The following is a 15,597-nucleotide window of genomic DNA, read 5'->3' on the forward strand; positions in this document are numbered from 1 at the left end:
CTGTAAGAAGAAAAAATGAGTTGCTTATAATACAAACATAATTTTAAATATATTGTTTTAAAAACAGAATAGTAATACAAATATTATAGCTGCCAATATAAAAAAAAAAAAAAAATCACAGAAAAGTAGGACTGGCAGGGACTTCAGGAGGTCATCTAATCCAATCTCATGCTCAAGGTAGAATCAATCCCATCTGAAGCAACCTAGATAATCTAAAAGATCATGCTTTAGGTTTAGCCATTTTCCCAGCAAGTATTACATATTATTTTGAGTACTGGCTCCTTTTATCCCATGCCATGGGTGTTTTTATAATGTATACCCCCCAAAACTTGAAAAGCCGCACATCATAAAACTCGCTCATAATTTCAATATTTCAGATTATTATTTTTCCAGAATTGCAGCATTTTACTTTTATGTAATAGGCAATGCTTATTCATGATAGGCAAGAATAGTTTCTTGCCTGCAGTACAGTATAAGCACTAATGAAAGCAGTTGTTTCCCAGGAAACTGAAGCTGCTTTTACAATGACGTGCAGTGACATTTCTTCCAATTGCCTATTTACCTTCTCAGCAATCAGGAGGCTGAATGCAGGCAGGTGAAAAGCTGGGTGTTACTATTCCATTTGATAAACTGTGCTGAAGAAAAAAAAAAGTGTGAGGGACCACTAGGTTTCCCATCCTGCAAGCCTCTTGGAGTCAGAGGATAGCAGTACATCTAGTCAAAAAGGGAAGGAAGTTTTCCATTCCTAAAGTACCATAAAACAAAGGAAACGGGAGTGTGTTGACCTTTATTTATAGTACTTTTGAAGGGAACTGGGGAGTAAAATTAGGAAATTAAGTGTCTGTGCTACTTGTACAGACCCTAGTGTTTCTGTAAGTTTTCCTGATTGGTGTTATGTCTCCTTCCCCAGGCTTCGAGATTTAGTAATGAACTATCAAATACAATACTTACAATCCTCTCACCTCTTACTTTTACTCCCAAATGAAAAAGCAATATGGATGATTCATTAATCTGAACTAAACAGTAAGCATTATATTGTTACAGATTAATTTAAACCCAGTATTACATATAGATGTATTATAGCTGGAGCTGACAGAATCACCTGTACTTCAAGACCCTATTCTCAGTCAGCTGAGATTGCGTTCTCAGATGGTCTCAGACAATCCCTGCAACTACTACCTGCAACTGCTATGGGCTATTACAGTGTCAGGATTCGGAGCAAATACCAGGCACGTCATCTCATCTGTGCTGTCAATGTACCCCCCCAACACTAGAATGCAGGTGTAATGAGAGCCAGGCTGGAAGTTTTATGAAGATGAATTAATGTGTGCGAAACATTGGCATACTAGAGCAGGGGTTGTCAACTATCTAGTCAGGGGGTTGGACTACATGACCTCCTGCCATCCCTTCCAACCCTAATTTTCTATGATTCTATGTTTCAGTGCTTCGGCAGGCTGTCTCCCAGCGCAGCTGATCAATATAGCACTTAACTGAAAATGGAAAATCTGCAACCTATTTTCTTGGCAAAGGTTCTTCCCCCCTGCTCCAGGCTCTTGAGGCTGCACTTTTCTTCCTGTATAGCTCTTCTGCCCTCATTCTAATTGGATGATTTCTAACCAAAGAACAAATTCTAGATTGAAGAAACTCTTTAGCAATAAAGCTTTCTTCAATGGTATTAACTATATTCATATACTTTAAAGCTTCAGCAGAACTAGACCTAATAGATTTACATTAGGTAGGAACACCAGAGGGTGAAACATTTTTGGAAAAAAGAAACCAGGTGACAAGTTTTCCATTGGGTCAGAACCTTTCCCCTGATCTTGAAATTGGGATGTAACATATAGTAAGAAAAAGGTAGGCAGGAGAGACATGTAGGGGAGAAAGACAAAAGACTCCATACTTCCTTAAGTGAGAATATAAACAAACTTTTAAGGAGCAACTACTTGTAGCATCTTCCTGAAGGATGCTTCTGTGGACAAACAAAGGGAATCCATGTAATGTCTTTTTCATAGGATGACCAAAGAGCAGATTTGCAAAATTTTCCCTGAAGTGACCAAGTCCATGTTCTACCCCAGAATATCTGATAAGGAAGATGGATCTGATAGTTTAGCTATACATGCTGACTAAGAAATCTAGATACAACTGAGTGGCCGACTCACTCCTGCATTTATAATGCTATTTACCACTGAAAATACATGCCAAGCAATTGTGAGATGTCATGAGTTCAAGTCTCAGCTATCCTGTTTAAAAGAGGAACTGAACTAACTCAATATACTAAGGCCGATTTATCTTGGTCTGGTTGGAGAATTTTGTGTAAATTCTCACAGAGAATGAAGAGGGCATCTGTAACAGACAATGGGTTTTGTTGTAATATTTACAGTTTAAATGTGTTCATGTTGTGGTAGTGCTGCACGTCTTAGTTTCCCTGACTAACTTGTACAGGGTGCAAGAGGGGGACAAGGTGGGGTTTAAGGGACACTGAGGCCAGAGTTACCTGGCCTACCTGACAAAAGACCCATTCATCAATGAAAATTTGAAGATGCTTGTTGATGGAGATGATGCTCAGGAGAAGTTCAAGGAAGCTGAAGGAGATGAGCATCACAATGGATGGAACAGCCTGAAAAAAACAGGGAGTCAACCTGGGATCTGGAGAATCTGAAGAGAATTCAAGAGAAACAACTTTGCTTCTTTGAGGTGCTTTGGCACTGCAAAGACTGGAGAGAGAGCATTTGAGCTAACTTAGGAGTGCTCAGGGCTGTGCAGGCTGGACCGGGGACAGAGGGACTGCTTAACCCTTTGAAGGGGGCAGGGTTGTCTTGATGCATGGTCTTTGCCCTCAACTAAATGCCTTTGTTGAAGTAGGTAAAAAGTCCTTCTCTTAGGAGCTGAACTGGAAGCTAGCTCCCTGAGGCAGGGCTATAGATAGCTAGGGAGAGTTCAAGGACCAAAACGTTAGAAGTTACTCCAAAAGCCATGCCTGAGCTGGCTTCAGGGCATACTCAGGGATACCAGACAAGGTTGGTGGTCCTGAGCAGGGGGGAATCCATGACAGAAGCTTTACTGAATTTGACACACAAAAGCCACACTGTCAGATTTACACAGACTGATGCAGCAACAGGCCTTGAGATGGACACCATGACTTCCTTGGCCAATTAAGGGTAACAAAAATAACTGCCACTTCCTCTTCTAATATTTGGAAGTGACAAAATAAATTACATGAAGGGAGAGAAAGAGGGATGATCATTGCCGATTTGTCTGTCTGGCACCCAGAGAATCACTTCCCAATGATTTTGACTGTTTTTCTGAACCCAGAAGTTCTAACTGGATGTGTCTGACTTTTTAAGAGTAGCTTACTTCCATAGATCTTCAGCTGGAGCGCTATTTTCTTCAGGGATGATTCTTAGTTGCCTACTGATATGGGCTTTGCTCATGTGTTATTATGTTCAGTGTCCCTTTTACATTAGTTGCCCTGATACAAGCCATATGACCTTCCACCCAAGTAACACACAAACACACAATTAAGCATTTCAGTTTAAAACTGCCTCTATCTCCTTGGTGTGTGGGTGTGTCATGAACACCGTGTTTTCTTGAATCAGAACTTACTTTCCTTAGTTGATGGTGGAAATCCTGAAGTGCCACAGTGACCATAATTTGTTTTTAAAAGGTCCTTGGGAGCCTCCCTTACCATGACCGTATTTTCTTACAGAATATGATGCCTCAGATGCATTTCTGCACCCTGAAAGGCTGGCACTGGGGAGGGCCTTTTTGAGATCAATATCCAGGGATACACCATTACAATGGCTTCCTTTCTCCACCAGCTGAAGGACAATCTTTACTTTCGTTTGTATCTTGTTTCTATGTTCCAGCAAATGAGCTTCCGGAAGCTCCTTTCCTTGCAGCCTTGCAAGTGCCGTAAGTTCTATGCACAAAACCCAAGTCCTCAGAACTCTTGGACATGAATCACCTCAGGGATCAGTTCCTGGATTTTGCTAAATTTCTTCTGTATAGGATGAAAGGCTCTTTCTGCTTCTCTCTCGACTCACAGGTCATTAGCTCTTCAGCAGACAAATCAGCCAGCTCTTAGATTTTATGAACCCACATACCTAAAGGACTGGGAATCCACTCCAAAGTCATTTTTCAAATTATCAGAATTTCTTCTGAACCAAGTTATACATAAAGAGACCACAAGTGTGCTCAGACTCCACATCATGGTTATTAGCTATAACCAGCAGCTTTGATCAGTCACCATGCAAGCACAGGCAATATAGTGAAGACAATATTTAAAAAAAATGGAGTGGAGTTTCTCTCTCCTACAAGACAGATGTGTCCAGAGGGAAGAGAAGCAGGAGGATGGGTCAGGAAGCTTTGAGATTTATTCACAAAGAATGCCTCATTGTGGAAGACAGGGCCTCAACCCCAGATACTCTATAGGACTGATCTGGTCTAGCAGGGATCTGTCTGGAGAAGTTTCTATTTGTGTGGGGAGAAGAAGCAATGCAGAAGCCCCAGTAAGCCAACTGGGCAAACGTGCTTTCTCTTACAAAGTGAGGGTCTGAAAGCTGAGAACAACTGGTTTCCCTGTTGTGGTACCCAAAGGGTGTAAAGTCCCTTTCCAGGTGGAACAGTGACTTCTTGCTTATCGAGTTCATCCTAGAGTCATTCTGATACAAGAGGAAACAAGTGGAGAGACTAAGCTTTGAACTCAAGACAATACCAAAAAAATTCATCCCCTAATAACATGTCACTAGGCAAAATGATTACTGCTCACTCTGGGCCCAAATTTGGTTTTAAACCCTAGAATAGTAATCAGATTAGGTGGAAGAGGCAGAACTGCTGCTCTACCTACATGGGCAGAACCAGGGATGCTTCAAGGAACATGCAGGTAGCACAGCTAAGCAGTGGAGCTCTGCATATGAATCTGAGATGCCTTTGTTATCTGCAGAAAGAAAAAAAAAGTGCTGCCCAGAATGTCATGGATTTTGGGAGAAGTCAGAATTGAGAAAGCTCTGGGAGGTATCATACACAAAATTCACATATCTGGTCAAAATAAAAGACTGAAATAAAAAGTTATGCTCTTAAATGTGAGAGTAATTAGGACCACCTGACTACATCCAATTATCCTACAAAGCAGAAGCAGATAGCCATAGACATTAGCTTGTCACCATAGTAACAAGAATGAATGTTTTTTTCCCCTATCTTTAATACACTGGTGATTTTCATACAAGTGAGACCACATCATTCATCTTAAAAACATCCATCAACCTATACAACTGTCTATTTATTTTAGAACCTAATGCATAAAGGCCTTTTCTTCAGACATTCTCCTTGCACTTGCTCTGGTTTCCATCTCAATAGCCTTTCTATATTCCTCCTTTGGGATTCCCCGTCCTGCTGGGACACCTTCCAGAATTTCAGAAGTGCTGGTGGAAGGCTCCTGGAACATATTTATTTAAAGAAGTGCCTGGGGATTCGATTCCTGACCATCGCAATTCCTGAGCCAACAATTGTGCTTTCTGCTATGCCACACACAAAGAAGGCATGATGTAGGGAAGGGGGAAATCAGACTCCAAACTGCCCTTTCTACTTGCCAGTGCAGGGGAGCCCAGGATTATGATCTAGGGTCCTCTGCATGCCCACAGGTCGGTGCTGTGGCCCACAATCACCTGATCATCTGGTGCAGCCCTGGACTGCACCAGTGCCAGTTTGAGACCCTGTTTTGGTGCCAAAAGATAATTAGCTGATTGTCAACCTGGGCCACATGTTCAATTTAAGGGATCATACACACCAGCCATAGAGCGGTCTGCATTTTATCCGTAGAAAATTTCATGTGCAGTTTGCCATTTTATGGCACACTAGAGGGTGCATGTGTAGCACCCTTGCCACTTTTTGCTGCAATTATCATAGATTTCATAGACATTAGGGGCTGGAAGGGACTTCACAAGATCATCAAGGCCAGACCCCCTGCCATAGGCAGGAAGTTTGCTGGGGTCAAATCACCCCAGCAAGATAAGCATCCAAAGGCATTCTGACTGAGTCCACAGTATGTGCTTACACCACCTCTGGGGGTAGTCTCTTCCAAACCCTGGACACCTGGACTGTAAAGAAGTTTTTCCTTATGTCCAGTCTAAAATTGGCCTTCCAAAAGTTTGGGCCCTTCAGATCTTGTTATACCTTGGGGAGCCCTGGTGAACAACTCTTCTCCCAGATCCTGGTGCACACCTCTTATATGTGATAAAAGAGTCTGCCCCCAAGTCCCCCCAAGCCTTCTCTTCTCCAGGCTGAAGGGTCCGATGTCTCTCAACCTCTTCTAATAAGGTTTACTCGCTTAGCCTTTGATCATGGGGGTGGCTCTCCTTTGGACACAGTACTCCAGCTGCAGCCTCACTAAGGCCAAGTAAAAGGGGAGGGTGACATCCCTGGTTTTGCTTGAGATACATTGGTGGATGCATGCCAGAGTTTGGTTTGCTTTGCTGGCTACGGCATTGCATTGGTGGCTCATATTTATCTTGTGGTCAATCAAGACTCCCAAGTCTCTTTCAGTGGTGGTGCTAGTGAGCGTAGCACTACTGAGCTTATAAGTATGATGCTGGTTTTTCCTCCCAAGGTGGAGCACCCTGCACTTCAAATCCAGATCATTTATGAAGAAGTTAAAGAGTACTGGCCCAAGTACTGAGCCCTAAGGGACACTACTGGTTGCCTTGTGCCATGTTGATTTGCTCCCATCAACTAATTTTCTTTGCATCCAACCCCAGAGCCAGTTCACCAGCCATTAGTCCATAAAATGATTAAGGCTACAGTTCTCCAGCTTAACCATGAGGACATCATGGGAGACCAGGTTAAAGGCTTTCCTGAAATCCAGGTATATGACATAAACCTCATCTTGGCTGAGGCTGCACGCTCCCGATGCATGGTCATTATGGGGGACTTCAACCTCTCCGACATCTCATGGGAAGAGCACACAACTGAATTCTTCTTGGTTGGGAGGTCTGTAACAGACTCCTACAATTATATCCCCTTCCCCATGCTCCCTCCATATTTCAACCCAAAGGCTCTCAAGATGCCCTCCTCGAATGCTAAACTTGATTTGAAGGGAAGTGTACTGTTCCTTCACATAGAGAGCTACATCTCCACCCCTCTTCCCAACACAGTCTCTCCTGTACAAGGTAAAGCCTTCTATACCTATGGACCAGTCACAGGTAGAGTCTCACCACCAGCATTTCCTCTAAGCTGTGTGGTGTGTGCAACTGTGCAGGCGCGCCTGGCAGTGTGGCATGAATGAGCCTGTGCGGCTGCGCATGCCCTGCAGTTTCCAGGGACTGCTGCTCAGCCGGTCTCTGTTATCCCTACAAGATCATAATCTTTGTCGCTCAGGAGAAGGGCCAGTTCCTCTTGCTAGTTTCCCAAATTCCTGGCATTTGTATACAGGCAGCTGAGTATGCCATGGGAAGCCCTGGGTTTCCCTGTGTACTGGGATGTGATCTTTCCTTGGGCTACCGTCAGAGTAGGTTCCCTTGGGCTACCTAACCTGTCAATACTGTGGCTGACATGACTTGGGCTAGAACTATTAATTGACTGACCATCCCCCACTGATCCTAGTTTAAATCCCTGTCAAGTAAGTCAGCCATTTTGTTAATTGTTACATAAATGTAACACATGGAGGGGGACACCAAAGTTTTGTCAGCAGCTCTTGTCATCTGTTCCCCCTTGCTTCAGATTCTTTATCTCTTTTCAGATCTCATCTGAAGGTATCTTTCCCCCACTGCCTGCAATTCTGTGTCTCAGGCCTGCTGATTATATATTTATTATTTTCTCACTTAATATTAAATGGTTTCAAGGTATAGTTTGCAGGAAAGATGTTATACTAAATAGTGCTGCAAAGGGCAGCAGTAAAAAACAAACAAACCCCATACTTGAAATTAACTTTCACACACTTCAAAAATTATACCCTCCTAGGAACCTTCTGCACTTGGAGACACTGTATTCCACTCTTCCTTTCTGGTGTTAGGGATTCAAATGTACTTTAAAACATGAAAAAATAAGCATGCTGAGTCTCCATAAGGGCTGGCTCATTTTCACCAGGCCTGAGTACATGGTGGTTAAGAACTTTTCTCTCTCAACCAAAGTGCTTTCCTTTGAGGGTACAGTGCAGAAATCCAGAACAGATTAAAGTCCAAACATGTGAGTTCCATTCCCTTAGCTTTAATTTTTTAAAACACTCAAAGGCCAAAATCATCCCTAGGGTAACAGTACTGGATTTCAGCAGGGTTATGCTGGAGATTAATTCTGGGACCCAAGTGAAGACCAAATTAAAATAGCATGTGTTGGCAGAAGTGCGTAGGAATCCTGAATAGAAAGTCTGTATTATGCCTAGATGCTGGTGCTATCAGTTCCTCACTTCAGTAAGTGCTAAATTTAGTCAAGCTAGTCTAAAAATTAAAACCCAGACAAACAACTGCTTGTATCCAACATTTTAAACTCCTCATTGGCCTCCTACAGATGAGGAAATGGAATACTAGCCAACAGCTATGATATGATATTTATAGCTGCATTTTAAAAAAAAAAATTGCAAAAGGATTTTTGAGCGACAGGGATGGGAGAAGAGCTCTTAAGAAGACCATTCAAAAACAAGCTCTACAAGTTGTTTGTGCACCTCCTCTTCCATAGCTGATCTCATAGTATCTCTGGGCAACTCCAGCAATTGGTTAGATTAAAAAAGTGTTATGAAAGCATCTTCATTTTGATACAGGGGCGGGCAATTATTTCAGGCAGAGGGCCGCTTACTGAGTTTTGGCAAGCCATTGAGGGCCGCCTGATAGGCAGTCAGGGGCAGATAAGTATTAATTTTCTAAATTTTTCAGGGGTCACGCAGGCCAGATAGAATGGCCTGGTCAGCCACATCCAGCCCATGGGCCACATTTTGACCACCTCTGCTGTAATACAATAAATATAGTCATCTCCTTTTCATTTTTCTCTTCTACCAGTTCTGTCTGCCTCTGCCTTCCACATACTTTTCTACCAAATGGCTGCTTCCTCTTTTTATACCTCTTCATACATTGCCTACCAACTCCTGATGTTCCTCTCCCTTCTCCCACTTCAAGCTACTTATTCACATGGTTGTTTTCTTTCTTTCCGTCTCTGCTCCACCCTTCCCTGGATATTTTTTTCTTTCAGGCGGTACTTGGATCCTCTTATCAAGTACATTCCATGAGCCCTTAGCCATCTGCACAGTAGAAAAAACAGCTATCTAGTGGCCTACTGTGCAATAGGCCACTAGATTTTTCTTTATCATTAAGAGTTTGGGCACTGTGAGAAGAGCTGGAGAGAAGATGAGGCCGCCACCATATGATCTACGTGCAGACCAGTTTCAGCGCTGCTGCACACAAAGGGTGTCTATAAACAAGCTTTGGGTAGGGGTGGGGATGCGTTTTAATTAGAGTGGCTCCTGAAAGTTGCTTCAATTAATATGTGGCAGTGCCGTGTATATTTGGTGTCTGGCATTTCAAAAATCACCATGGGGGCACTTTAACTAAAGCTTGTTAGACAAGTTTTAGTTAAAGCACCCCTGTTGCCCTTTTGAAACGCGGGGCGCTACAAACATGTGACCACGAAGCACGCTGCAGCATTCCCATTAGAATGTGTCAGAGCACATGTATAGGCACCAAAGGATGGTGCCTCTAATAGTAAAGCGGCGCTGATCAGCACTTGCAAAGCATAAGAACTGCCAACAGATTTGGGTGTACCCAAGGCATTCTGGCCCCTAAACAAGGAACATTACCAGCTGAGCCAGAATGAGATACAATAGCCAAAGGGAAGATATTTAGCTACATTAATAAACTCTAATAAACTCCAGGCAACTCCACACAGGGAAGTTTCTTTTTCCTTGATTTGTTTCCAGTGTGTGATCTTAAGGACTTTGTTTCAAAACAGCTAAGCAAGTTCCATCACATACACTGACTCAACAGGAACTGTCTTTTAAGGAAGCACTCAAGCAGAGCCATCTTTGAAAGAGTTTTACAACCTATAAAGGGACACTTAATTGAACCAACCATTTAAACCACAAAGCAAAGAGAAAAAACAAAAACTATACAAAGGCAATGCAGGGGATGTTTATACCACAGTTAATCCAGACTAAGCACAGTCATGCAGGAAAGACTCACAGGGTAAAGGGTCAGTATATCCAAAATCCAAGAGAGAAGACTTTCAACTGCACTGCAATAAGTTCACAAAGCCAAAAATTCCTTTGGCAGAACTGTACTTAAAAACAGCAGCAGGCAAGCAATTGGAAAATGAACATTAATGACCTCCCTTAAGAGCAGACAACACACTTTGTCCAGTGTCCATATTTGTAAGATTATGCAACTTGGATACTATCTTCCGTTTTAACATGCAGATCTGCCATGAGACTATAAAAGAAAACCAGAAGAAAAGGAGAGAAGCCAACTAAAAACATCAGTGGAAAAAGAGAGGAAAAAGAGGAACTAAAATAGGATTCAAAAGGGCTATTAGTAGTTGTGATGGGAGTGATGGAGATGGGCATTAGGCCATATTCCCAGGGATTTGGGACAGGACATGTCCCTAAGATGCAGACTATTAAAATATTTCATGGCAGGGTTAAATTAATTCAGTTAATTTGTAATAAACTCAGAGCATTTACTTATACTCAAATAACCTCAATTGCAGCCACATGCACTGAAGAGACTCTTATAAAGCCCTTCAGCAAGTGATTTAAAGCAGCAGCAGTTTTCCTAGGTAGAAATTTGGCTACAGTTTACATCTATCAATGAAAACAGAGAAAGAGTGATTAATTCTATTACAGCAGTATGCAAAACATGCCCAGTGCTCTACATACATTTAAGACAACAGTTTCTATTGTTAAGGAACAAAAATACAGTTTCTTTTATGTCCCCAGTGCAGGGGCTATTCTTCTTTATGGAGAGCGAATTCAGAAGTCTGACAAATATGTACTTCCCTTGGCATTCCAGGTGGCTTCTGGTTCCCGAAAATTCTGTAAATGCTTAAAATCAGCTATAGAGAAGACAGAACATTTTAAACACCCTGCGGTGTCCTTTCCCTCCTGAAATGTGTAGAAAGATAAGCTAACTTACACAATTCTACTTGTACATTTATTTTTCATTTTACAAACATTTTAAGACACTTCTTTACAAAAATTAGAAATAGGCCCAGTACTTCAGTCAGATATAGACTAAAGAGCAACTGCCTTGAAGACTTGCAAAAGGTTTTCCTGATTCCAGACCAAAATATTAGAAATCTCATGAGACCACATAACATAGCTGTCAACTGGGGCCAAAAAAACAAACAAAAACCAACAACAAACAATAACAACGACAACATCTCAAAAATAGTTTCCTTATGCAGGGGAATTTCAAATTAACAAAATTCAGATCTCACTCATTTCCCATAGGCCCCTGGAAACTGAAAGGAATTTGGACTGAAATGTGTACTTTTACTGATTTCTAATAAAACCAACATGCAGTGTTATGAGTTAATATAATAATTTTAATATGGCATTAATATATTAAAATACCAAAACTTAAAACCAGAAATATGATTCTGGTATTACAGTGTCTTTGAACACATGGAAAATAAACAGGCAGCCATAAATAAAGAGCTGAATAAAAGACAAAAGCCCTCTCTCCTTCACAAGCCAAGTAACTGAAGATATTGACCACAGGACGGTGGTTCCAAAACAGCAGAGCACTTGATGGTGATCAGCTGACAGCTGCTGCTCACTTGTTACTAACTCTGCTTTTTATAGATGTTAAAAAAACTACACTCAAGATAAAAAAAAAACCCCACACATATCTAACATGTTATTTTTCCATCTATACCACTTTTGTAGTGCCTACAGAAGTGCAATGAGAAATAGGAGTTCATGTAACAGTGATTGAGTTGAAAGGTGTCCACAAAAATCAGACAGATGCACTCTCCAGTAAAGCATAATTCTTCCTCTGAAAGAATTTGAGTGTGCCTGCTCTACAGTTCTAACAGGTCCTAGGACACAAACCTGCTTGGAGTCAGATAGCTAGCAGACATGTCCCCTTCCATTAGAAATACAAGATGGGACAAAGGAATTTCTCTTGGGGGAAAAAAGTCATGAACAAAATTAACCTACTGTTTCCATATCCATTTTTAAAAGGATAAATCTATTTTATGACAATGAAACTTACCTTTATAATCTTTTCAACTCCAGAGGAACAGATCATATAGGTGTGAGGATTAAATCGGACTTGGTTTACAATTGACCGATGACCTTTCAAAACCATAAAGGCACCATTAACAACCCTGCCGATCCCACCTAGAAAAACAAAAGAAAAAAAACCCACAACTGATTTGGAGCATAAGTGTATTTAACAATATACTTCAATGCTATTCTGTAATAAGTTTAAAGCCTAGACTGATAACAGAATACTAACCTGGTATATAAAGTTAATAAAAGAGAAAAGAAAACCAAAGGTAGGGCAGGGTGCTTCTGTTTGTGATTATGAACCAGATGCTATTTCACTAATTAGGCATTTCAATGCGATCCTATTCCACCCATCTGGAGTACCCAAAAAAACATCTGTGCAAAAGGAGAACAGGTCTTCCTCTTTGTTGTCCTTTGTGATCTAAGCTTAAGCTTGAGAAAAGGGCATGTTACAAAAGAAGAACCCTTAATAGTTTTTCAGGGACTCCAGCAGGGTGGGAATAGTCACACTTAAGATACTTAAGTGCCCCTTACATGTCCAAGAAGCAGAATGGGAACTGGCCCCAAATTGACAGTAAATTTGCACTGGGAGGAGACTCTAATCTCTGTAATCCTAAATGGATGCTAGAGGCTCTGGATCCCAGTATGACAAATGTGTACGCATGTCAAAAAGTACCACATTTGGCAAGAAACTGTTTAAGCCACTAATGGCAGAGCCTGAGGCTGATAAAAAAAATGTACAGAGGCTATTGGCTCCATAATTCATGCGCTTCATTGTGTCAGAGATGGAATAAAAGTTGCAAGGAATCTTCTGGGCAATGACATTAACAAGAAAATTGTTCTGCAGTGTGTTACTGAAATGACCTCTTCTTGGCTGATACATGGGAATTCAATGATAGGCTTCCAGATTTAACAGCATGAGCTGCTATGGCTTAAGCTACAAAGCCCAGAGTATGTAACCAAGTGCTGTAATAACTCATATCCTCTAGATCAAGGCTGTGCAACTGGAAGTCCACAGGTGGTTAAAACTGCCAAAACAAACCCAAAGGGCTTGTTAGTATGGCTGCTGGAACTGCTGTGTTGGTGAAACTGTGGAGTCCCAAGGGAGTGAACACCACCTCTGCTTGTCCCCTCACCTCCTACCCCCTTGCTTACTGCTGAATTCAGGGTTTTTCCATCACTGTTGGAGGTGGATCATTCAGCCTGGGAGAATCTTGCAAGCTGGATTCAGCCCACAGTGTCAAATGAGTTGGACACCACTGCTCTAAATTGTGCAGCAGGGTACCTATAACACATACTCACCTGTCCTTTTTACATCAAGTCCTTGCCCCTGAGGCAGAGGAATTAAAACACATGGCATTTACATAAAAGGGAGCACCAGAAAACTATTGCAGTTTCTGTATTACCATTTGTGACTGGTATCCAGGTTGTAGCCATATTGGTTTAGAGGCAAAAGGAATCAAAACTTGTGGTAGAGGTGATTAGACCAACCAGATTTTTGCAAAAAAAGTCTTTAATTGCAAGCTTTTGGGCACAAGCACCCTTCTTCGGTTCATATATATATGAAGAAGTTCATATAAGTTAGCACAGACAGACAGACGAACTGAAGAAGGGTGCTTGTGCCCAAAAGCTTGCAATTAAAGACTTTTTTCAAAAATCTAGCTGGTCTAATAAAAGATATCACCTCTACAACAAGTTCTGATTCCTTGCATTTGTGACTCGCACTTAAGGAGCTCCTTGTGTTTCATCTTATTAGGTCTGTTTTCCAAACCAACATGACTACAAGTATATCCCTGAAATATTGAAGATGTCATAATTAGCTGCTTGGAAATGTAAACTTCATTGCTAAAGAGGAAATAAGCAAAATTCAACTCCCTGCTTGGCATTTGACACCTTCAGAGAAGAAACCTGCTGGAGTTTTATCTCTGCCTAATCTGCATATACATAGAGGAACTTATTCACAAATGGTCTTTGAGACCCAGGGGAACCCCACCATCCTTTACCTCTCCTGTGCAAAATGAAGTTTCTTTTCTACCTAGAAGAACTTTTACAATCTTTGAATTCTCCTCTGCCTGACTCTGGATCTGAAAGCTTGCAAAGAGTTTTGTCTTCCCCCATTTTAGACACTGCACGTATGAAGAACCAACATGTATTTATATACAGATATAATGTTTGAAAAAGATGCACACTTACATATTCAGGTATGCAAGTAAATGCACATGCCATGATGAAGAACAGGAATGAAAGTGGCACTGATATGAAGAAAAACACGTACTGGCGATGGAAGCAGGGGACAGGGACAAAGGAGGAGTACACCTCCCTGACCCGAGCTTGTAGGGAAATGGTAAGGGAGGCTAAAGCAGTACTGGAGCTTAAATTAGCTTCTGGGATTAAAGATGACAAAAAGTCCTTCTTCCAGTATATATGTAGCAAGAAGAAGTCTCAGGGTAACATTGGACCCCTACGGGGCACGGCAGGGCAGGGCAGTTGGTGACGGACGCGTGAGAAAAGGCCTCTTTAACAAGTTCTTTGCCTCTGTGTTCCTGTCTGCTGACAATGGGGTGCTCTCCGGTGATAGTGTGGAGAGGCCCAGGAAGAATGCGAGTCCCTGTTAGTTCAGACCTAGATAAGGATTACCTGGAGGGCTTAGATGTATCCAAGTCAGCGGGCCTGGATGACCTTCATCCACATCCACAGGTACTGAGGGAATTGGCTGGTGTTGTTGTGGAGCCATTGACACAGTTGTTTGAGGACTCCTGGTGCTTGGGCCAAGTCCCTGAGGACTGGAAAAGGGCCACTGTGGTCCCTATTTTCAAGAAGGAGAGGAAGGAAGAGCCTGGCAACTACAGGCCAGTCAGCCTCACTTCTATCCTGGGGAAGGTCTTTGAAAAAATTATCAAGGGCCACATTTGTGAGAGCCCTGCAGGAGAAGCGATGTTGAGGGGTAACCAACATGGGTTTGTGCCAAGCTGATCCTGCCTGACTAACCTGGTCTCCTTCTATGACCGGGTAGCAAAGAGCTTAGATGTGAAGGAGGAAGTCAATGTTATCTTCTTGGACTTCCAGAAGGCCTTCGACCCAGTGTCCCACCCAATTCTGGGGGACAAGCTGAGGGACTGCGGCACTGCCAAATGCACAGTCACATGGGTGGCAAACTGGCTCCAGGGATGCACCCAGAGGGTGTTGGTGGACAGGTTGATGTCGACCTGGGAGGGTGTGGGCAGTGGAGTCCCCCAGGGCTCAGTCCTAGGGCCGGTGCTGTTCAACATCTTCATTAGCGACCTGGACGAGGGTGTGGAGAGCACCCTGTTCAAGTTTGCTGATGACACCAAGCTGTGGGGTAAAGCAAATACACCGGCAGGCAGGGACCACATCCAGGCAGACCTGGATAG

General features: G+C 42.3%; 1 protein-coding gene across 6 annotated transcripts in view; it reads right to left on the reverse strand.

The window, feature by feature from the left end:
• Positions 1 to 15,597, reverse strand: part of DCAF5 (DDB1 and CUL4 associated factor 5) — a 100,773-nt gene that overhangs the window by 3,086 nt on the left and 82,090 nt on the right. For all 6 annotated transcript variants that reach the window (XM_019551735.1, XM_019551736.1, XM_019551739.1 and 3 more), the window contains one exon: positions 12,189 to 12,316. In XM_019551735.1, the coding sequence (XP_019407280.1) occupies positions 12,189 to 12,316 (128 nt within the window). The remainder of the gene's footprint in view (positions 1 to 12,188; positions 12,317 to 15,597) is intronic.

Source organism: Crocodylus porosus, unplaced genomic scaffold, assembly GCF_001723895.1.
Source record: "Crocodylus porosus isolate Cpor-Errol unplaced genomic scaffold, CroPor_comp1, whole genome shotgun sequence".
In the NCBI taxonomy this organism is placed as follows: domain Eukaryota; kingdom Metazoa; phylum Chordata; order Crocodylia; family Crocodylidae; genus Crocodylus; species Crocodylus porosus.